At 42.2% G+C, this 23,000-nt stretch overlaps 3 protein-coding genes across 3 annotated transcripts in view; 1 reads left to right on the top strand and 2 right to left on the bottom strand.

The window, feature by feature from the left end:
• Positions 1 to 1,903: 1,903 nt before the first annotated feature.
• On the bottom strand, positions 1,904 to 15,268 carry pelp1 (proline, glutamate and leucine rich protein 1). The gene is made up of 19 exons (XM_030430296.1): positions 15,096 to 15,268; positions 14,799 to 14,863; positions 14,366 to 14,471; positions 14,062 to 14,211; positions 13,487 to 13,558; positions 13,266 to 13,325; positions 13,002 to 13,158; positions 12,557 to 12,689; positions 11,596 to 11,683; positions 11,191 to 11,279; positions 10,643 to 10,756; positions 10,132 to 10,282; positions 8,605 to 8,758; positions 8,470 to 8,525; positions 8,057 to 8,187; positions 6,960 to 7,062; positions 4,963 to 6,603; positions 2,884 to 3,201; positions 1,904 to 2,757 (listed from the first exon to the last, which is right to left on the bottom strand). Exons 1-19 carry the CDS (start codon positions 15,234 to 15,236, stop codon positions 2,665 to 2,667), a joined length of 3,822 nt encoding a protein of 1,273 aa, XP_030286156.1. The 5' UTR covers positions 15,237 to 15,268; the 3' UTR covers positions 1,904 to 2,664.
• Positions 15,269 to 15,299: 31 nt separating this feature from the next.
• med11 (mediator complex subunit 11) lies at positions 15,300 to 19,460 on the top strand. The gene is made up of 3 exons (XM_030430298.1): positions 15,300 to 15,532; positions 16,961 to 17,091; positions 17,708 to 19,460. Exons 1-3 carry the CDS (start codon positions 15,463 to 15,465, stop codon positions 17,909 to 17,911), a joined length of 405 nt encoding a protein of 134 aa, XP_030286158.1. The 5' UTR covers positions 15,300 to 15,462; the 3' UTR covers positions 17,912 to 19,460.
• Positions 19,461 to 20,885: 1,425 nt separating this feature from the next.
• arrb2b (arrestin, beta 2b) overlaps positions 20,886 to 23,000 on the bottom strand; it is a 10,243-nt gene continuing 8,128 nt past the window's right edge. The window contains exons 11-14 of the mRNA XM_030430297.1: positions 22,800 to 22,883; positions 21,939 to 22,015; positions 21,801 to 21,855; positions 20,886 to 21,529 (exon numbers count right to left, since the gene is read on the bottom strand). Of these exons, the coding sequence (XP_030286157.1) occupies positions 21,433 to 21,529; positions 21,801 to 21,855; positions 21,939 to 22,015; positions 22,800 to 22,883 (313 nt within the window). The 3' untranslated portion in view covers positions 20,886 to 21,432. The remainder of the gene's footprint in view (positions 21,530 to 21,800; positions 21,856 to 21,938; positions 22,016 to 22,799; positions 22,884 to 23,000) is intronic.

Raw genomic sequence — 23,000 nt, 5'->3', positions numbered from 1 at the left:
GTTTGCCTCAGCAGTATTGGCTTGTATGGGCACGGTGTTCTAGACATGCTGGTATTTAGCCTCACTGAAGAGTAAGCTGAATAGCATCTTGACACTCAGTCACGCCCTGACTGAGTGTCAAGATGCTATGATAGGAGCTGCAGCTGGCAACTGGGAGGAAGTTGACCCCATCTGAGGCAGTGCAGCAAGTGAAATCTGCTCCTAGGCATGGAGACATTGTTATGTATGTATGTGTATATATATATGTATATATACAGTATAAATATATATATGTATATATGTATGTATATATATATATATACAGTATATATATATATATATATATATATATATATATATATATATACAGTATGTATGTATCGTGTATGTTTTAATTCCAAAGCTTTGACAACTAATTGTTCTGAGTTTTGTACAATTATTCACAATTCTGACAAGTCTTTTGAGAAGCTGCACCCAAGTGTTGCCCCCAGTCTACAGTAACTGTGCCTTAAACCACAATTGTTTGAAAAAAAAATTATATTTATAAATGTTAACTTAACTAGATATGTGAGAACATTTGCAAAGATGCTGTATTTTGCAAACTTGGAATTATTGTCAGTGAGCCCCAATACAACTGGAGGAAAAAAAAGTGTCAACAGCTCCCACGTTTTCTTAACAGCATTTTCAAAATTGAAAATAAGATGGCCTTCATTTTATTTGGCTTAGGACGGAGTGGCAGCATCTTCAAATATGTAACATCAAATTTAGTAACATTTCACTAAAATCAGCATGAATGTTCTTCACGTCCCATTTATTTGTTATGTATTTATCATATAAATGGCAATATGGCAAGCCGTGGGATAATAATCTCAACTTCCTCATTATGATGTAACCAGCACTTAACCGCGTCTGTGTTGTAACCATAGAGACTGATTTCCAGATGTACATGTCTGTGAGAGAGATGTACAACCCCAGTCCAAAAAGGTCTGCTGACACTCTTCAACCTATTTTCAAGTTAATGTTTAACCTGATCATTGTTTTTGATTCACTCAGCAGTTAACATCATTCTTCTTCTCATAATCCATCCAGCTGCAACAGTCAGGCCTCTACAGATTTTCAATATGGTTGCATTGGATGCGTTAAAAAGTCACATAGCTGTGTTCCAGATACAGACTACACAGTCATTCTTAACAGGTTTCAAGTCTGAAATGTATTCATGTAATTTTCTGCTTTTCACTTAATGATGGATCAGCTCACAGCAGCACAATACAACAAACTGTAGACTGTTACGAGACTTCCAGAGAGCTCTAGAGAAGGCCGATGCAACTACTTTTCAGAAGGGGGCAGATTTGGAATGGGAAAAAAAATGGCCAAGCTGACTCCTCATGTGTGACCTGTAAAGCTCGTACTTTGGTTATTAGTTTTTACAGTTGAAAAAGGAAACGTCGTTTACAGAAGTACAGGAAAATAACAATGCACCTTTTTAATTCTAAAGTAGGTTGTTAGACTGTTTAATGAAATAAGACGATTTCTTTGCCTGGCATAAGATATAACTCATAAATGGGCTACCAACACAATGATCACAGGGCTTGACTTAGGTTGCAAAAGGGCCACATTGGGCCCCTACAGGCCACCAGCTGAATAGGTCTGCTCAAGGGAGACATGATGCAACAATTGTTGTCTCTTACACTTTTATGTCATCAGCGTTTCAGTCTTAGATTAGCTGACATCTGTTGTATATTTGCTGCAAGTACAGAACTGGGAAGTATGCGATTTAAAAATATATATATATATTCAAATGCAAAGTACAATGCTAGTTAGTGTATAGAAGTAATATATACAGTAAGTGTGTAGTGTTGGGTCAGACTTCTCAATGTTAAGGGTCAGTACGCCCGCATTATACAGACACATTTCCACTCATCGGTATCTGTACAGGTTTATTTTGCCCAGATTTTAAACCATCTGTCTGCCTTCACAACAATTATCTAGAGGTGATGGAATTTAGTTTGTGTGGATCAAAACAGTAAAAGTTCCATTCCAAAATACAAAAAGCCAAAAAGTTGTTTTGAAAAGTTCCACTCTGGTCACAATGAATAATCTGCAGACCTCACTGGGCTAACCTAATATAATTTGTGGGGAACCAATCCTTTGAAAAAAAAAAATACAGGACTATTGAAACAACCATTAAATCTCAGAAAATGTCATGATTTTTCTTTTCTTTTTTATAACAAAGCATGTGACAGTTCTGACAAAACATACAGAGCATAAAAGGTACATATAAATCCAAGAAAACCACATCATAGTCTGAACTGTAGGATATAATGAACTGCAAACAAGAACAAAGGCATCACAACATTCCAGGTGATTCGTTTGATCGAGCCTCAGCTCTGGTCAGGGCAGCTGTTCTTGGGGCTTTAGAAAATGTACTGCTTGGTTTAGTTAAGTCTAGTTCGTGCCAATTACAAGGTGGGTGATGTGATGCAGTAAAAAGTCAGATTTTTCCTTCTCCCAAATATTCCCATGCCCTACATATTGTAGCTTGAAGTTGGAAAAGAAAAGGGAAAAATGACGAGATGTTGTATGAGGTAACTAAGCCTTGGAAAAAAAAAAATGATACAGTATCGTAGCAGTTTATAATGTATCCATGGTCAGTTCAATCACGCTGGTTCAGGTTGGCAATTTTTTTTATGAGCGGTTTGACCCAGTGGCACCGTCTTCATCATCAGGTGGACAGGCAACAAAATCAGCCAACATGGAGGCCATGGCATCCTCATCCATCTGGAGGACAGACAAAGAGACAATGTTACTATAGAAAGGCACCATGTGTAAAATTGTTCGTGATTATGCTGCATCAATCCTACACATTTCTGACCCAGTAAAATCCTGAATGAGTCACATTTTTACCTTTTTCTTCTCAGTGCTTTGCCCCGCCTCTTCCTCCCTGTACGCCTCCTCTCTCTTCCTCTTCACTCCTTTCCCCTCCTCTCCATCGCTCTCTCTGCCTCCTCCCCCTCCCCCTCCTTCAGTCTCCTGCTCCGCTTTTATTTTTTCTCTGGTCTCAGGGTCCGTCTCCTCTTGCTCTTTCGTGTTCCCATCTCTTGAGGTTTCAGAATCAGCCGGTGCCATGTCTCCTTCTTGAACAGCTGCTGGCTGTTCCTCCTGCTGACTCGATGGCTGGTCATCGCTCGTGACGGCTTCCTGTACAGGTTCACCTCCCGACTCCTGTTGAATTGAAGAGAGTCAGCTTTTGGTTGGAGAGCTTGGTTTCCTTGTAACAACACTAAGAATATCAGTTTAATTTATCTACCATTGGTGGCACAAATCATGGCGGAGAACATTTCTGAAGCTTCTCAGCATTCTCCTCAACAACTGAAGTAGCTAGGAACTTGTTTTAAAAAGAAGTAGCGTCCGCAGCACAACCGCCTTTCACATGCTGGTAGACTGCATGATTAAAATGGTGGCACATTCTCAGTTCTCAGCTCAGTTCTCAGTGGTCAAAAATTTCACAGGGTGCCTTCAATGTTAGGTTTGAACGGGGCTAAACGTAGACCCGAAACTGGATGGAGACTTTAAAAGTCTTCACAATAACACAGAATTCAACTTATTCTAGATTGCAATATACAGCTTGATGGTTAAGTGTTAAAGTGGATTTATGGTCTTTCACAGAGTAAAATCAGATCATAATCCATCATGTTAAAAGAGTCACGCTGGAATTCCCGAAGCCAAAGTATAACCTGATAAGATGATCTACAGCAAATAAAATATGGCATTTAAAGGAATCATTAGATGGCTGCACATGTGATTGAGAAGGCACCTTAACACTCCCCAAGACCCTGAGCTCCCGGTGTGAACCGGCTAACTGAGCTAACGAGCTAATGGCAGCTATAGTTAGCAGCAGGTAGCGGTTACTCTGGTGATATTCTGCCCCTCATTTGTTTTGACTATGGAAGTGTGACTTTAATTAAATCCATCATGATTCACACTGATTATTATCATCCTCAATACCTTGTTTCCCCTCTTTCCCCTTACCAGCTTATAGAAAACTAATTGGTTAGACTTCCATTGACACCTCATGTCCTTCCAGCTAAATTTAATGGATATCCCAACTCAGATGAGATGCTACATAGAAGACTAGACTTCCTCCTGTCTCTGCCGGTTGCATGGCAACCAGCGGTGAAACAGTGAATGGTTGTTGTCAAACTTCTGTTTTTGTACAGATTATACAAGTTATACTGGGTTAACCATTCAGCTTTATAGGAGCTTACAGGTGGAGTATGTTACCGTACAGGTACACTGGATGGGTCAGATGTTCCCTTGTTTATGCTAAGCTAACCAGCTGCAAACTGGCTTCCCTGTCCATTTCACATTTGTTCCACTGACTACACTTTTGCACTTCAATTATTGTCAATGCTTACACTTAAACTTCTTTCAGTAGAAGCTCACTTAAGGAGTCATCCATCAACTGCCATTTCAACTCCTCTCAGCTGGCATCATTTTAGGGCTTGTATACTCATATATACTCATTTTTCTTCCAATTAATGCTTTTTTTAATTTTATTTATGAGGCTGCCATATATGAGGATGTATATAAACAGAAGAATGCTGATGCAGTGTGTTCCAGGGGCCCAATCTGAAGGATTACTGTACTAAAACTTAAAACATATAACTTTATTCACTAATTTGGATAAAACTGAATCATATTCAGAGTCATATTCAGAGCAGCTGATGTCCTTCAGCTGCTCTGCCTTAACTCTGGACAGACATACTTGTTGCTAATGTAACTGCCCGGTCTGGCTGTGTTCACTGGAAGCTGATGCTAATGCTAATGTGGTGTAACACACAGTCAGTCTAATTTACCACTGCAAACACCAATTAATAACAATGATAAATCCTCCTCAGCTACCTGTTCTTACAGGAAAAACTTAAGTAAGCCCAAGCAGATAACACCTGCTGTTTCATGAGAACTTTAAAGCTGTGAAAGTACCTGTAGACTCTTATTGGACGTTGATTCTTCTGAGGCAGCTTTCGGCTCAGTCTCATTGGCTCCTTGCTCCCACAGGTTTGCTTCCTCCTGCAGTGCGCCGCCTCCCTCCGCTCTTCCTGCTTCCACAGCCCCCTCCTCGGCCTCGTCTCTCTCCTCCATTGCTCCTCCAGTGACACACAGGATCTGTGGCATGGTGGGGTCGTCCATCCTTTCACTTTCATCATCCTCTCCCTCCCCCTCCCGCGCCTCCTCCAGGACTCCGATGCTCTCCACCTCCTGCACCTTCATCCTGTCCTCCGCAAACAGTGCTCTGTTGGTCTGGATTTCCTCTATCCCTCCCTCTGCTTCTCCCTCCACACTGAAGCCGGGCAGCTCTCCTTCCTCCACTGCTGCTGCTCGAAGCATCTTCCCCTCCTCTGTCCCGTCCTCTCCAGCCTTGTCCTCTGCTCCCTCCAGCGGAGGTATGTCCCCATCCTCTTCCTCCTCCTCCTCATCCAGCTCATCCCCTTCTTCTTCATCATAGTCCTCATACTCTTCACCGTCATAAAACTCTTCATCACCAAAATCACTCACTTCCTCCTCCTCCTCCTCTTCCATCCCTTCTTCCTCCTCCTCCTCCAGCTCTTCGTCGTCCTCCATGTCTTCCTCTTCCTCCTCCTCATCGTCGGTGCTGTTAATGTTGATGACACCGGAGTCTTCGTTGCTGGGGGGCGGCGGTTGGTGTTGGTGGAGATGCCGTCCCTGCTGGCTCAGCTGATTCTGTAGCTGGTGTATCTGGAGCGGTAGGCCGATGGGACCCGGCTGACCTGGGGCGGAGGGCTGCAAGAGCATCTGTTGGAGTTGCGGTCTGCTGGGCAACGAGTCCCCCAGACCACCGGGTGGCGCTGCGAGTGTGCTGGAGTTCAAAGGTGGAACCAAGGAGACCACCGAGGCCCCTGAAGAAGGGAAGGAGTTGATGGGGGTGGTGGAGGTGGTGAGTAGCGGGGAGGAGGTGGCGAGGTCGTTGGGGAGTGCGACCCCGTCTATTGTCGCGGCTGTCGCTGTGGTGGGGACCATGGTGACCGACTCGCCTCCTGGTAGTGCAGCTGTGGTGCCCCCTTGTGCAGTAGAGGCCATGTTCTGAGAGTTTGCCCCCGTCGTCTCATCCTGCTGGTTCTCCATGTTGAGCATCCCCGGAGGAACGATGACCACGCTGTCGTCCGAGTCACTGGCTAGAGAGATCTCAACATCATCCGCTTCCTCTCTGTCGTATCGGACAAACACGGGCCTCTGCCCCTCTGGAGGGGCCAGTCCGGCAGGGTCCTGCTGGTGGTGTGCATGTGGGGAAAGAATCATATCTCCTGGGGTTGGGGTTTGGCCCGGCAGTCCCGGAACCAGGGAGAGGTGGTTCTCCAGCGAACCAAGCAGGGAAGAGGGGCCAAGGCCTAGAGTGTGGCGGGTTGGAAAGGGAGGGCCAGGGGCAGGGCCTCCAAGGAGGGTTGGCAAAGTGAGACCAGAGGTAGGTCCCTGGGAGGAGGGGAGCACTGGAGCGGTAGGGGTGGGTTTCAGGGCAAGTGGTGGCAAGGGCAGGGTGATGGAGGGAGTACGAGGGTGGAGCAGGGAGTTACAGATGGTCAGAGCCTCAATACAGAATGTAGAGACCTGGGAGGGGAGAGAGGAGGGACAAGCAAAGAGTAATTAAAAACTGTGAAATGACTGACAGCAAAATGTAAGCAAAGTACAAGAAGCTGGTTCTAGGGTGTCTTCTTTGCATTGTTAGACACCTCTTGGCATAGCTCACAGAGACTGTTGTCACAAAAATAGAACACCTTATGTAAGAATCGTCCACTTTTTAAAGTTTCACCAGAGAAAAATAATGGGTAACTTGAAGCATTAAGATATTAAGGAGAAGTACAGTTGGTATGGTTACCAGTTCCTCAAATTAGTCAATGCACATATACCATACAGCAATCTCTCCCTCTTAAAGTCTTACTTTCTCACTCACAACAGTAACTCACCTTGAGGTTGCGGTCATTGCGTCCGTTGCTGAGGATGGACACAGCACAGGTCAGAGGTGGGGGCCAACAGGGTGATGGGACCAGGACCAGAGCCAGCAAAAACCTGAAAATCAATACCAACAAAACACTGATATAAACACTACACCATACAGTCTTTGTTGTTCCTATATTTGCAGTAATGTATAAATCAAACTGAACATTCAACAGACGGGTATGAAGTAAAAGTAAATAATTTAACTGAATTCAGGCACACTGTCAGCAGTGAGTTTGTTAGAAATAACAAATAGCATTAGGTCCTGGACTTTTTACCATAACCTGTACGGCTCATTGACTGCCACTCGACAACTTCACTGCTAAACTTTCCACCTGCTCAGATTTCTAACATCAGTGCCCTGAGCGCTTCTAGCATTGCTCTCCCTATTTCTGTTGCCAAAAACCCCTCTTTTAGCATAGCAAGCTTGGAGGATGAAGCATAACTCCCAGCTCCAACCATAGTCATGCGCCATTGTTTCAACAAGAACCATCTTACAATTGACACTTTTTATCACTCAGAAAATTATGAAATATCATAAAAAATACCAAAATACACTGAAGGGGGGCTTTAAGTCTTTGACTATCTTCCTGTTCTGAACGTTCTCTTGAAAACATTTGAGTGAGTACACAGCTCAGTAAAATATATAATCTAACCTAGGTCTGATTGTTCCAAGACATTTTAGGGCTAAAATTCTACTTGTTATATCTTTAACATATTCTGTGTCTTGCATAGATCCATTATGTCAGAGTAATAAATACATTCATGGAGTACATGGACAAAAAATATGTTGGATACACTACATATTTATCTAATGTATTTCACCATAACCTGTATTAAAAATAATTTAGACTTGTGTATTGTTCTGCCAACGCTTACTTCAGCAGACAGTTTATGCAAAGGGCTACTTAGTGTTGATATCAACACTTGAGATTACAGCTGATGGTTAGCCTTTAACATCACGGTCATTAATAAGTTCTGGCAAAAGGTATTTAAAACACGCACATTGAAAGTAATAACCCAAACCACAGCACTTGTACATCTATGATGCGAGTGACTGTCCTACCTGTACAGCTCTCGTCGGCTGAGAGCACTGCTGTACTGCCCACTGACGCCCCCTGCAGATTCACATGTGGTGTTGCTGCTGGACTGTTGCTGTAAGCGCACACACAGTGGCAACACCACATCGTGTAGGCGCTGTGAGAAAAACAAGAGCAGAAAAACACTGACTTTCTGCTATTAAACATGATGCTATGTCAAAAAATAAAAAATACATACTGGTGACAAGATGAAGGCAAAATGGGAGGATCATTAATGTTATCATCTTATCTAAGAACATTATAATCTAACAGGAAGATTATGCTTTAGTATTAGTCGTTAAGCAGTTACAGCCAAGCTTAATGTTCTGGTAAAAAAAAAAAAAAAAAATCCCAAACATGTTTCAGCTGTTTGCAGCAACAATGTAACCCTGACATTTACCTTGTGTATATCATCCTTCATCAGTGTGCCGCTGGTCAGTATGATTTGTCTCAGCACTGTTTAGAAGAAAAGAAATGTGTGAGATTACACCAAAAATACAGAAGACACAGAACTATTACATAAAGATGTAATCACCCCTGAGGGCTGAAAGGCAAGTATCCTGATTCGCCAGAAGGTCTCCTTTTCTCTGGAGTGACGGCCCGACGGCATCTGCCATGACTAATGTTTTTGTCCGCCGCGGGCCAGGCTTCCCTCCAGGAACAACATCTGCTGACAGACCCGCCCGGAGCTGTGGGAAACGACACAGAGGGATAAGAGGGATAGAAGGCCGGCTTGAGCAACACTTACTTGCTGCTGCACTCACATATGACAAACAGCTGACAAATTCTTGATCACGACTCAGGGTATAAACACTCAGGATAAGTTGATTATGGTGACTTTCCATTATCAGGATAAACATTAATATTCGCACACGAGTCGCATAAAAACGCTGTCTACAATGTTCAGTCCAATAATGGTTTCCAGATTTATTTTGCATTGCCACAAGGGAAGTATTTCCTGTAATTCCAACCCTAAAGATGTGTGTCCCATCTGTAATGCAATAAAAATATTTGATTCTTGCCAAAATATAAGGTTAGGTGATTCCAGCTCTGTCATAATTATCAAGATAATACGATTATTTTGCAGTGTAATCGTGACCAGAATTGTTCACATCATCCCATCTTAAAGCGAAACTCTCGCCAAAACGCAACCGAGGCTTTATTTGGGATTGAATATGAGTCAAACCTTCATGTGAAAGCATAATTACGACGAAAGAGGCACTTTTAAGATTTACCGTAGTTTCGGTTTTGGGCACGTTAATTTTGAACGGGAGTGCATGGGGCAGGACATGCTAGCATCAAAATCGCTATTTTTAGAACACTAAGAAGGCTCGACACAACATGAAACTTTGCTCGTAGCATCACCAGGGTCTCTACTCATGAACAAGAGCATTGAGAACATTGTTTGTGTACACAGAGTTTATGAAAAAGAAGGTTTTTGAACTACTCAAATTAGCTGCTGCAGCTCCGTGGCCGTCATGGCAGACAAAAAGTGTCGATCCCTGAGTGTGACCTGACAGGCACGCTTGAGGAGGTGTTCACCATTACTCTCCTGCCTGACAGGTCGCACTCGGGGATCAAAACTTTTTGTCTGCCATGATGGCGATGCGCAGGAGCTGCAGCAGCTAACGTGAGTAGTTCAAAAACCTTCTTTTTCATAAACTCTGTGTACACAAACAATGTTCTCAATGCTCTTGTTCATGAGTAGAGACCCTAGTGATGCTACGAGCAAAGTTTCATGTTGTGTCGAGCCTTCTTAGTGTTCTAAAAATAGCGATTTTGATGCTAGCATGTCCTGCCCCATGCACTCCCGTTCAAAATTAACGTGCCCAAAACCGAAACTACGGTAAATCTTAAAAGTGCCGATTTCGTCGTAATTATGCTTTCACACGAAGGTTTGACTCATATTCAATCCCAAATAAAGCCTCGGTTGCTTTTTGGTGAGAGTTTCGCTTTAAGTGCAAACAAGTGGTTCTTCTAAGCAGATCTTTAAAACTATGCAATTTAAAATATGTGGTGCTGATAAATACATCCAGACTAACTACATGGTGAGTGAACTAACCTTGACAGACTCCGCCCCTGGTGTGATGTCACCTAACAGGTGGCTAAACAAGAGCTCTGAGTGGCCAGGGCTTCCCTGAAGGATGCTAGCAGAGGTTCCAGCCACCTGGAGCCACAGCTCTAAGGTTCTGTACACTGACACGCGCACAGAGCTGCGGGGTGAAGAAGAGACACAGACAACAAGTGCTTCAGCTGTAAAGTTATGATCGGACATCAGCACATCATCCACAGTGCTGCTGCCAGGTAAACCCCTTCTTCCCCCTACCCTGCTGATTTTAAATACATGCTAGCTAACTTTTTCTCATTAGAAAAAGAAAAACTTCACAGTTCTTTCAGCCAGTTTGTATCCTTAATGTCACCCACAGCAAACAAAGAAAGGAAACTACAAAAAAAAAACAGTTTAGTCTATATTTATTATCCAATTATAAAACAGCTGACAGGAGAAATGTTACTGCTTCACTTGTCTTCTTCAATAATGTGGTGGGATCAGTCTGTGAAAGTACTGTAGTTACCTGTAGGCTCTCTGCTGTCCCAAACTGGCTTCAGGTAAAGGCGTCCAGGCAGACAGGGTTTGAGAAAACAGCCTCTGTAGCACAGCAGCATACTGAACCATGCCGCTACGTACACTGTAATACGCACAGTAGAAAACAAAGTGTCAGTACCACAGAACCATCAACACATTATTTAAAGTAAGGTGGCCCAAAGTGGGGCCAGCTAGACAAATGAGCCCCACTATAAGGTTCCATTTTGCCCACCAAATCTTTCTATGGAGAACAAACAAACATATGATGCACATACAAAAATTATTCAAATTTAACTACATAATTCAGTAAAAATGCTCTTTAAATATGCAAGATCCCCAATTAATAATTTTTTTTTTTTATCATCTGAGCATGCTTTCTGACCATGGCCCACCAAAAGTGGCCCTCGAAGGGAAAACTTTGGGCACCCCTGATTCAAAGTGCTACATTATCTAGTGTTGGTATCTATAGAATAATTAAACTACTAACTAGTATTTACTGTACTGTAACAGTTTGTGTGTGCACATGCCGGTACTCACGCTGTGATGAGGGATGATAAGACCTCCAGTGTGTTGGTGTGTATTATAGGCAAGACCAGCAGCCTCACACTTCCATCTCCTGTTAAATTCTGACACACATGAGCAATATTGTATGTTAGCATGTTCATTCAATGTAGATGCTCTATTGTGCTGCTTATATACGATGCACCACCACCATCTTCCATATATCCATACGCCCTTGATTTAAAAAAGGGCAAGCTGAACAATCACCAATTATATTATAGTCCGGCAGTGGTTCAAGTTCAGTCTGGATGTAGTTGCAAGTTTCTTGATTAATTAATGCATTTACTGCTGCAGTGTGTATTAACACATCTGAGGTCACTATTGGGATATATGTATTGTGTATGTGTGTATGTGCGCGTGTGTGTGTGTGTGCGTGCTCACTATGCTTTTGGAGCTGACAGCGAGGGCTCGGCACACTAAGTTGAGTATTGGTCTGACAGGCAGACGGACAGCTGAGGCTGGATCCACCCTGATGGACAGAGATAAAAAAATAGTTACTGAAATGGTCATCTGAGCAAAACATGCTATCACCGTTGTATCTGAGTTTTGAGTTATATCCTTATATGGTGCTAAGAGGGAGAAGGGCAATTAAATGTAATGGGGCGGAAATGTGAGTGGTTGTCAAAATAAGTCTACATAGCAGTTAAGCTCCAAGGCAGTTTCTTTAGTGCCCCTGCATGGCCAATGAAGGCTTTAGAATGAAATTTCATTATTGGCTCAAAAGGAACATTTCCTCAGATTTGACAGGCTGATAAGATGTGGCTTTAATTATGCATATGTGACATGAACGTTTGACTTAGCAGTTGTCTTACACCTTGTAAATGTGAACATTTTGTGTACATAAGCATAAACATAATAACATTCATTCTTCAACAGGAGAGACTTGATGTTCTCTGTGATTAGGTGGAAAAAGTGTTCATATTTCAGCATTCAGACAAAATTTGTAAGAAAATAAAATGTATGGGAAACTGCTGAAGAAACAGTCCCCCTTCTCCAATAAATAACTTATGTAGAGCTGGATCGGTGTATAGGCTCATGTACTCGTCGATACCAAAGTCAGCACTATTTCTTCATTGAAGAGTGGGCTGTTGGCAGTGGGGCCCAAGTAATCTGGACATTGTTTCTGGCGATGTGGTTTTCGGTGCTGTATGCATCACAAATTACATTCCATTGAAAATAGGAGGGGCAGTTTTCTTTAGACATCTAAAAACATTTCAAAAGGCAAAAGGTATCCTCAAAGCTGTAAACCAATAAATAAAAAAATGAGAATTGTTTTGTTATTTGGGTAAAGTCCCCCATTAAACGTGGAATTTTCCATTTAGGTTCTATAAAAATGTTATACCTGAGTGTGTGTTTGAGTGCTAGGCAGACAGCTGTGTATCTGTGCTGGAGCTGTAGCAACAGCAGGGGATCGGATTGGTCAAGATAGGGAAATGCCAGCTCCACTCCTGGACCTTCGTACTGCACCGTTCCATCTGTCACAGCCAAAAGAGCATCATCAGAGTTCAATACATACGCAAAGTAATCATACTAAACTCATTCAAACCAAACTAACATGCTGAGGTGTAGCAACAGTGACTTCAGAGAGAATCTTCATCTATTAAAGTCAGCCAACTTTCTTGAAAGTGGTGGGAGAGATTCCCATTTCATTGACCAACATCATGGTATTTATTTGTCAGGTGAATAAATGACGTATAGCAGTGGATCATTCATGCTTGCGACCAAAAATAACAAATCTAAACCTGGCTAAACAGAGGAATTCAACCACCACTGATAGAAAAGTGTACCTGTTTCGGAACCCTGGTATATCTGAGCCAGTTGACCATTGGCTGAGGCCAGTAGGCAGTGAATCTGATTGGTCCAACCCTCAGCTCTGCCAGTACCCACCCCTCTGTCCAACAGGCCCCCCAGGCAGGGCAGGCGACCATAACATTGACAGGCCATCTGAAGAAAGACAGTGAGACAGAATGGGATGATGAAAAAAAGAGACAAGGTTAAAAATGATTATGAAAGCCTTATGTAACCTCTCCACAACAGTGAGAATCACAAACCTCTTGTGTTTTCTTGTTTGTACTGTCCATTTTGGAGAGAAAATATGCCCCCAGTTTGTCCTGAACGAGAAAAATAAAAGATTTCAGCTTTTTTTTCCTCAAATGACCCAGGTTAAACATAGATGATCCATAAAGGTATTTGTTTATAACCTGAACCAATGGTTTCACAATGACAAGTAACTCTTTCACTGCAGTCTCATCTGTCCTTCAGTGCGTCTTACCTTGAGGGATCCACAGGCTCTGGGGTAGTAGGTCATGCAGGCCATCATGCCCTCCATGGCTGCCAGCTCACACTAAGATCACATCAGGAAGAAGGAAAATGTAGCTGTTAGCAGGGCTGAACAATATATCGTTTCAGCATCTACGTCGCAATGTGAGCACGCACAATAGTCACACTGCAGAATGTGCACTGTGCAGTAAGGCAGTCTGATGTGACATCAAGTACGATATAAGGGTTCTTGGATGGGGGTTTGTTGCTTGTGAGTGACATACAGGCTCTGCATGTCACTCACAAGCATTAGAAGATGCTGGTATCCCGTAAAACGTTTACATACAGTGGTAAATTTCTTTGTTTATAAAAAAAAGTGTGCTGTAGGATTACCATGTGGGGATGAGGACATACTGTCTTTGCATCTATCTCAATAAAACAGAACTTCATACAGGTGCTTTGGTCAAAACAAAAAATAAAAAAAAACCCTCACATGGCTTGATACATCTCTTTCCAATTAAGTTATTGATGTGCCGTTTTGTGACATCATCAACAGTCATTACTGAAGGTCCTGCATCGACCACTCACCTCTGTCTTAAGGCCCAGCAGAGAAGTTAGGATGCCAAGGATGGAGTTGAGGCCGACCTCCCTGGCCAGCTCTGGTAGCTGGGACGAATACTGCAGCACGTCCTTCAGAACGTTCGCTGCAAGCTGGATGGTCTGAACTGGAGCCTGAGACTACAGAATGAAACCCAAATACACCCAAGAGAGAGGATGAGAAGGACACATCAGAAAGGATGGTGTTGGGCTTTGTAGTTTTTAATTTTTCATAATGTAGGTTTTGTCCATGATACAGACTGACTGTGTTTGAGCGTGTATTTGTGTATCGTACCTGTATGACCTGCTGCAGAGAGCGCAGCCAGGAGAGACAGTGTTGCTGGAACAGATCACTGGAGCTGTCCTTAACCAGCATGGAGAGCAGGCAGAGCCCCTCAAACCTGTGCAGGCGCACGCAAACACACAAGACAAGACAAAATGCAGAGGTCAGAGTATATATATAACAAATAAGTTATTGGTACCCAGATTAACGCCTTGTGATCAAGTCCAGAGCCAGACTGACAGGTGACGTCCCCCCCAACACACACACACACACACACACACACACACAGTAACCAACCAGTATTCTATGGCCTAAATACAAACTGTCCTCAGATTCTCTGCCCCATATCTTTACCATATTTTCAGTGAATACAAAAAAGCTTTACAATAACAACACAACGACGTCCCCACTGGCATCTTAGGTCTCGTGCCATTCATTCTCTCACCTCGTTTTGCTCGAGCTGAGTTTGGCATTGCTGAAACCCACGAGACCACCGACGGCGCTCGCGCTCTGCGGGGATAAAATACATGTGTTAAACAATGCAGGAGAAATCTGTTACACGGCCACAGCAGCAGCCCAGCCTCAGTCCCACTGCCTCAGCCCCACCGCATCTCCACACATCAGCCCCACACATCAGCTCAGTGAACGACAAAGCCTGGAGCAGCTGCAGCATAGCGACAGCAGGCGAACAGGTAACTTAACTAGCTTCCAAGCTAACACGCCTCTCTGGGCCGGGCTCTACCTGCGTCGGGAACACGCCATGTTCTCTGTAGCTGGTTAACAGAGCCGGTATGTACTCCGGACGCTGTTCTTTCAGGACCGACACCAAACCCTCCGTTAGGCGCATAGCAGATGGGCCACGCAGCCAAGCCGATGTAGCCATCTTGCCTCTCCGCTAAGCGTACGTCACCGGTGTGCGACCGATGACGTCAATTTCGTGAACGCTTTGTTGTTGAGCAGCTTCAGCTTCAAGCCGCTCAGCTTTCACGCGTCGAGTCGTGCAGATTTAGGTTTACTCCCGGACCAAACAGTGTGTTAATGTGACGGCACAGTGGAACTTGTTCTGTGGTAGGGTAGCCGCTGACTGGAGCTGTTTTACTGCCTTACTCATGGCTAACGAACGGCTAAGAGCTCTGGAGGAAGTCGAGAAGGAGATAGCGACGATCCTGCAGTGTGCCGGTGAGGACACATTTCATCTAACAGCATTGCACATACGAGACGGTTTCATACCGCTGTAGTAATTCCCTACCAGTAAAGATTGGTAATCAGACATGACCGGAACCAGTCATTTAGAGGCCCAACAGGCGGAATCCTTCATTAAGTAGCAGAGTTGGATTTCTCTCATGTAATCGTGACTTTTATATGTAAAACTTGAGCAGGGCAGGACTAACTTGGCAAAGTGGGCAGTTACCCTGGGGCCCTGGACCCCCAAAGTCCAAGGGTCACTGCATGTTAGTTGGGCTTTACTTTTTTGGGAAATTTGATTTATTACAGATCTGTTTGACATTTTGCAATTTTTTAGAGAATCTGATGCCTGGTTGTTTTCTCTCTCTCTCTCTCTGTGTGTGTGTGTGTGTGTTGGAGGGGACGTCACCTGTCAGTCTGGCTATGGACTTGATAAATTACAATTACATCTCATTATAATTTTTGTTAAACCTATTAATCTGAGTCTGAATCTGTATAATGTGAATGGTGTTGCTCATGGTCTTACGAAACTGGGGGCCATAATGGAGCATTAAGCAGCTAAAGAGCCAGGGACTGTATTCGTAAAACTTCCTAGTACTCACAGATGCTCCTAGTAACGAAATGCTAGGAACATTTTTTGAATTGTGATGTTGAATATTCACCAAGCAATGAACGACAGTGAGTTAATGAAACGCTACATTTTACATCCATCTCATGAAAGATACACTCACATCTCCCACACGACCCAATAATGCTGTAATGCCAGCAATAAACTGATCACAACACCGAGATGAACCCATCATTTTTCGATACAACTGTCAATTGACAATTGTGATCACATAATTTATAATTCTATGATTTCCACTCTGCCCATTATGACAGAGAGTGCATTTTTCGCTCTTTTTGGTTCAACCAATAACAGCTCTTATAGAAATGGGATCAAACGTGCCCCCTCACTAGGATAAAAGTTTCTGTCCTTTCCTTTGCTCAGAGTTCCTCGAAGAAGTTTCCTAAATCATTGCATTTTTAGGCTAAGTTAGGAGCTCCCTGAGAGAATTCTCAGACATATGGGCGTCTTCCTCAGAAGTTGGTGGAGACAGAAAACAGCTAATGCAGAGTGAACTTTAATTACCAGGACAGAAATATGATTCAATATTCTTTGTGCCTGCGGGATGTCTAAAATGGGAACAGTTTGTGCACCCGCTCATATATTAACTTTATAGGGTTAATCATCTGTAAGATTTTGTGTTGAGCTTGTTCTTGTGCCCCTTTGTTGCCCAAAAATACAGTTAATGTACCCTTTTAAGTAATTATGTATTGGTGTGCAATCAGTGACTTGTTGCAAATTCAGAATCATGGTTTCGGCACTGCTAACACGTCCGTTCATAATACTAACATGTTGCTTTTTGTTTCCCGTGACAGGTAATATAGTTCTGGAACTCTCCAAAGACAAACACAATGCCAGCCTCCTGGACAGGCAGCTGGTCCAGTTCCAGGGCTCTGTCAATCGAGTGGAGAGCGAACTGAGTGGGCAGATCCGCTACCTCACACAGGTCAAACAACACAGTCGTAGTTTTAGTTCTAATATTTGTGTATTAAGACTGAAAAACCACTGCTACAACAACAACAACAGAGCTTTATTGTGTCATGGTAGAGGTATTGTAAGTGTGTAGATTTTGTATTTTTTTATCGCGAAATATATGCTCGCATATTGGCTAAGCTACAGAGGAATTCTGGTTGTTTTTCTTAGGATGCAGGTTATATATTTTTTTTAATGTAGAGTTTTAAACTCTTTAAAGAGAGTTTATTGTCAGAACTGAGAAAAATGTAGAACTAAAATTGTTCATAGTGGCCATAATCTTTCTCTGTACTAAGCTGATATGGAACACCTTAGTACTGTAAGTACGTGTAGAAACTGTGACTGAGAACTGTAAAAAAAAAAAATAGACTGTACTTACTGTTTTTACAATGAAATTGTACGTTTCTGTCTTTGGTAATTTTTATTTACATTTTTTTATTGGATTAAATCAGTCAGCTGTAAAAAACATCTTATCTCACAGTGGGATTCTCAAGTGCCATATTGTCCAATACTACGATGAATATGTGATCAATCAAACCGCCCCAAAGAGCAGCAGAATAAAGCAGTGGTTCTCCTGTCTTTTTCCCCAGGTAGCTACTGGTCAGCCTCATGAAGGTTCCACTTACTCAGCTAGGAAGGACTGTCAGATGGCATTGAACAGAGCGGAGTATGCCAAGGTCAAACTGGGAGAATTGGGACGGACGTGTGAAGTGATGCTGGAGCAGCAGCAGCAGCAGCAGCAACAGCAACAACAGCAACAACAACAGCAGCAGCAGCAGCAGCAGCAGTCATGAGAGCAGAGGGGGACTCCAGCTGGATGCTGAGATAGGGTTCACTGAGCAGCATTTCACCGTGATACCCGACGTGACTGTATCTGTCCTCATTCTCCACTTAAACCGACAGACCTTAAAGCCTTTTTCATAGGTCGTCTGTATTCTTATTACGAATACTGAGGTATCGCAAGAAACACAAACTTACAAGAACATATGTCGTTACACGCAAGAACTCTGAATTTCTCAGTAGAGTGTGTTGCATTTTCTGGGTATATTTTTATTGTTCGGCACTCCTGTTCATTTTTCCTATTCACGTGCATAGCAGGTCAAATGCAGACCTTGATAGGATACTTAAAAATGCAACTGCAAATACATTAGTTAGGGTTCTTTCTGAAACCCAGAAAGGTAGAAAAATCCAACAGAAGAAAAAGCTGTATGGAGTGTTGTCAGTCACACATGTTCTGAGTGATGGAAGTCAAGAATTGAGAATGTCAGGGGCAAGCTCTTCAGCAAACATAGTGTATATTTGGTTTGTACTCCGAAATGTGCTCTCAGTATTCCCTGCAGCTTTAGTTTTTGTCATATTCTGAGCACTTGAGAGTGTCGAAGTGACTTCCCACCATTTGTTTTAGTTCAAAGGCGTCTCCAAGACCTCCAGACTGGTGACCATAATTTATATTTTGGTAATGGGTTTCAGCAACTCTGCAGCTCATAGAATATGCAACAGGAAATATGCTGTAAATACAAACTCATTAGATGGCAGAAACTCTATCATGCAGTCGAGTAAGTAAAGATTTACTTGGACCAAGAAAGGTATCCTTAATGAAAGCCAGTACAAATAATCATAGGTGGTGCAGGATTGTTTTTTTTTTTTGTTTTTTTTTGGTCCTGAAAGTAGGAAGAAACTTCAATATCAGACATTTTTCTCACCTCATTTATTTATTCATTCATTACACTGTTTGAACTATTGGAAAAAATTGAAGCAGAGCAGCAATATAGAGGTGTGGACTCAGCCAGGCTTTGAAGATGTATGAACGAAACAGCTGCTGTATTTAGCAGTATTACAGTCCAATTTGTGAAGAACCCCTGCACCATAGTTCAACAGATGAGGCCTCTTTTTCCTCGTACTATTCATTAAGTTTCTATTTTCAGTATTTTCCTGTAAAGAATTGCATGAGCTGCTGAGTGACTGAAGAGTTCATGTTCCAGGATCTGGCCATTAGTACGTCATATGACAGTCCTAGATAGTAGCTCCGTAAGTGAGAGAAGCCCGAGGACGGGGTCTAACAGAATTCTCATTTTCAGATCAAGTGTTGCAAAGTTTGTGACCAAAATCTCAGTTACTTGCACCAAGCTCGAAAAACGTAGTAATATTTGTCCTGCACGCTCTTAAATCTGGACATCTTTTGCTTGTACAATATTGTGTTTAATTCAGCTCGCCGTCATTTACTAAACATCATCATTTCAAAGCATGTGTTGTTTATGTGATCAGTTCAAGTTGACATCACCCTTGATTCTGAAGACTTTTCTTAGGTTTTTGACAAAATAAACATTTTTTTAATATAAAAAACTTTGATGATTATTTGAGTATCTTGTAATACATTTGTTTTACACTATAGATAGTATTGATATTACAATGTAGCATATAAGGGAAGTTTGATGATAGTGATATTGCTGGAGACATCTCTGAAAAATCTGAGTTTTTATTATTCTAAAATCCTGTTTCTACATGCAAAAACTAAAGAGCCTGTCTGGAGACACTGACAAACACAATTGCCTTCTGTAGTTGTTACTGACATGTCAAATAAGAAGGGCGGTGACAAAGACAGAAGAACAGCACTTGAGAAATCCAGTTAGCATATGGCTGGTATTTGACAATGACATCACAGTGTAGACAGAAAAACCCATGTACCAAAGGCTGTGGTGCTCCAGCTAACCTTTTTTTGTATACATACTATGGCTCTACACTGTGCTCCAATTCAATACTATGGAAGAATTCGAGAAAAAGAGGTTGTAGCCAACATATTGGCCGATATTAGCTCATCACAGATATATATCTATTGGTTTATATACTAGCCAATAAATAATAGGAAATTAAATGTCAGCCATGTTCAGGTAATGTAAAAAACGGTCTCCATTACATTACATTGTCAAACAAAGAGCACTGACAGGATGATTTTTAGACTGTCCCGCTCACTACATATTTTGGTTAAAGGTCCTTAATTTAATCACATTTAAGGAATCCTTTTCCTTTTTTGATTGTTAAAAAAATAAATATCCTATGAAGATATCTGATTATTTTTATACTAAATATAGTTATTGCCTTGAAAAATCCAGTGTTGGTCAGGCTGTATAGACAGATGACTCTGGAACAAAGCAGTGGACCAATCAGCATCTAGAGCATTTATAAAGCAAGATTGTATAATTTTGATCAACAATACCCATTCAGCCCACATTTGGACATTTCAAATCTACTCGATCACCATTTTCCCTCTTCTGTTTGTGTTTGTGCAGAGTTCCACACAACAAGGCCATTCCCCTGCTGAAAGAGCACATGTTCTCTGTGCTCACTGAAGATCTGATTTTAAGAGGAGGGCCTACAAGCACTGCTTTCGCTTATTTTTGTCATTTTCACTGGCTGTAACATCGAATTCAGCGGTTTCATATCATCAGTAGGCATTTGTACTGAGCTGACTTCAAGGTTTTCTATCTGTTTGATACCTATTGAGCCAGTTTTTTACTGGGTTTCTGGAAATGTGCAAGTTACAGCTTATAATGGCTTGGTTATTAATTTGATTACTATAACCATTCAGCGGCAAGTATTTAAATAAATAAATGTTGCCAAGTTTTGTTCGGGTCTCTTGGATGTTTAGGACAAATTTCAACCTGAACCAGTGAAAAATAAGTGATTGCTGAGGTTTTAGGATACACATACAAAAGAATCACTAAAACGCTGAGGACCACACTTCAAAAATTAGGAACTTACAAAGAAGAGTTGGCATGGAATGACCCATAAGTGAAAATCATGATGTTTTATTGCTCTTAACTGTTTCACTGATGCCTGAAGATAACAACGGATATATTGTCAATATAAAAATATCACTTTTTTTCATTGCTAGAAGTATAAATCCTGAATCACAGCAGCATGTGTAATACTGACATCAGCAGAATAAAAAATTCAGAGTCCACCAAAAAACAACTTACAGTAACCACACTTAGCTAAACTCGAGCTACATTTACACCAAAGTGGCCTGATCCACTTACCGTCTGCTGTTTTCACACTAACATGCCACCAGTTTGACCCTGAGCGAGACAGCAAACAGCGGATTTCTTAGTGTGGACTGCTTCTTTAACAAGAGACACAATCACTTAAAGCCCGTACGGAATACATGGTACAATTAAAAAGCATGTGGCAAGACTCAGGAGGCCGTCTTCACAAGTCTGGCTTTCTCTTCATCTTCTTCTTCTTCTTGGGCTCTGGGGCTGAGTTGCCTGTAACTTCCGCCTCAGACAAGAAAACCCCGCTGACGAAGGAGGAGGAGCTAACAGAAGGGTTCGCCTTCCTTGTCATCCTTTGTGCTTGTTAACCGCAGGCGAGCAAAGTCTTCAAACACAAAGTCATCAACCTGGGAGGGAGTACTGAGAGAGAGGGAAATAATGTAAACAGCTACCTGGTTTAAAAACAACATAGCACTACAGCAGTGAAGGTAAATAGGTTTCAGTAAACATGTACTACGCGGGATCTGTTTACGTTCAAGGTCCCAAAGATCACAAAAACCAAAATAAGATCCATCAGGTCAAATTCCTTGTATGTGTGCACACACTTGGCCAATAAGGACAATTCTGATTCCGATTCTGACACACACACACACACACACACACACACACACACACACACCCACCCACTTACCTTGTGTCAAACTCTATGAGGTTTGTAGCCACAGGAGCATCAGGCTCTGGAGCGACTGCAAAACAAGAAGCATGTGATTAAATTACATTCGCAGCTCACACAGGTCCAACGTTAACTTTTCCGAGCTGTGCGTCCTACCTGACTGTGGTTGGGAGCTGGGCTGGTCTGTTGGTTTGGGGTGCATCAGGACAAAAGGGAGTTCCACTGTTACATCCCTATACACACACACAAACACACACACACACACACACACACAGGATATGCAATTAACTAGGCTATCTGAATGTCCTTATTACCACTCACTATATTAAAGCTCTAATTTCAATGGCGTCTAACTCTTTGTTGTCTTTAATACAAGATATATTATGAGAAAAAGATTAAGGCACGAAGAAAACTCCACTGAGCACCGTCTTTTTTTATACTATAAATGCGTCTTCCTATTAAAAACCTGGCGCCTTCATCCTTCAGTCCCAGCTGACTATGACTCAACTGACGTCAATTGAGGGTATCTCATCAGACTGCACACAGCTCCCTCTAAAGAGACGAGTTTATACAATTTTATTCACATACGCAGCGGCAACCACAAACGCTTTTGATTTTGCACGACAAAGTGTGTTACAGGAGCTCAATTTTTAATTATGAAGGTTTAACTCCAGGTGAAAATTAGTGTGTCTTTAATTAGAGAACTTGAAGGATTTGTGGCCCCTGTGTACATGCACATAACGCGCGATTTTGACGATGTCGTTTTAAAATACATCACAGTGAGCGGGGGAATTGGAGGTAAAACAGGAGAACAGCCGGTCCAGGAGCAACAGTGGGGAGTGTGGGTGCTATCTGTATTAAGATGTTCAGCTCAGAGTTGATGCATCTGGGCCCTCATATACCTCAGACCCCCCTCCATGTTTTGCAGACAGTGACTTCTTTGGGATATAATAGCTTTAAAAAGAAACAGAGTTAAAAAAAAACTGTTGCTCTAAAAGCTTGAGTAAGTTCTCGTACCCTGCAAGAGACACCACCAGCTTGACTTTGACTCTGTAGGAAACCATGATGCCCATCATCTCCTTGTTGGTTCCTTCTTTTACTCTGCAATACACACAGGTCATATGCAAACAGGTATGAAAGAGTGTACATATATCCAGGAGTTTAAATTAAATTAAAAAGTAAATCCTTTTTCTGACGGATGCACGTATATAATTGTGC

The sequence above is a fragment of the Sparus aurata genome, chromosome 10 (genome assembly GCF_900880675.1).
Source record: "Sparus aurata chromosome 10, fSpaAur1.1, whole genome shotgun sequence".
Taxonomy (NCBI): domain Eukaryota; kingdom Metazoa; phylum Chordata; class Actinopteri; order Spariformes; family Sparidae; genus Sparus; species Sparus aurata.
This window is presented reverse-complemented; position numbering and strand designations above follow the sequence as displayed.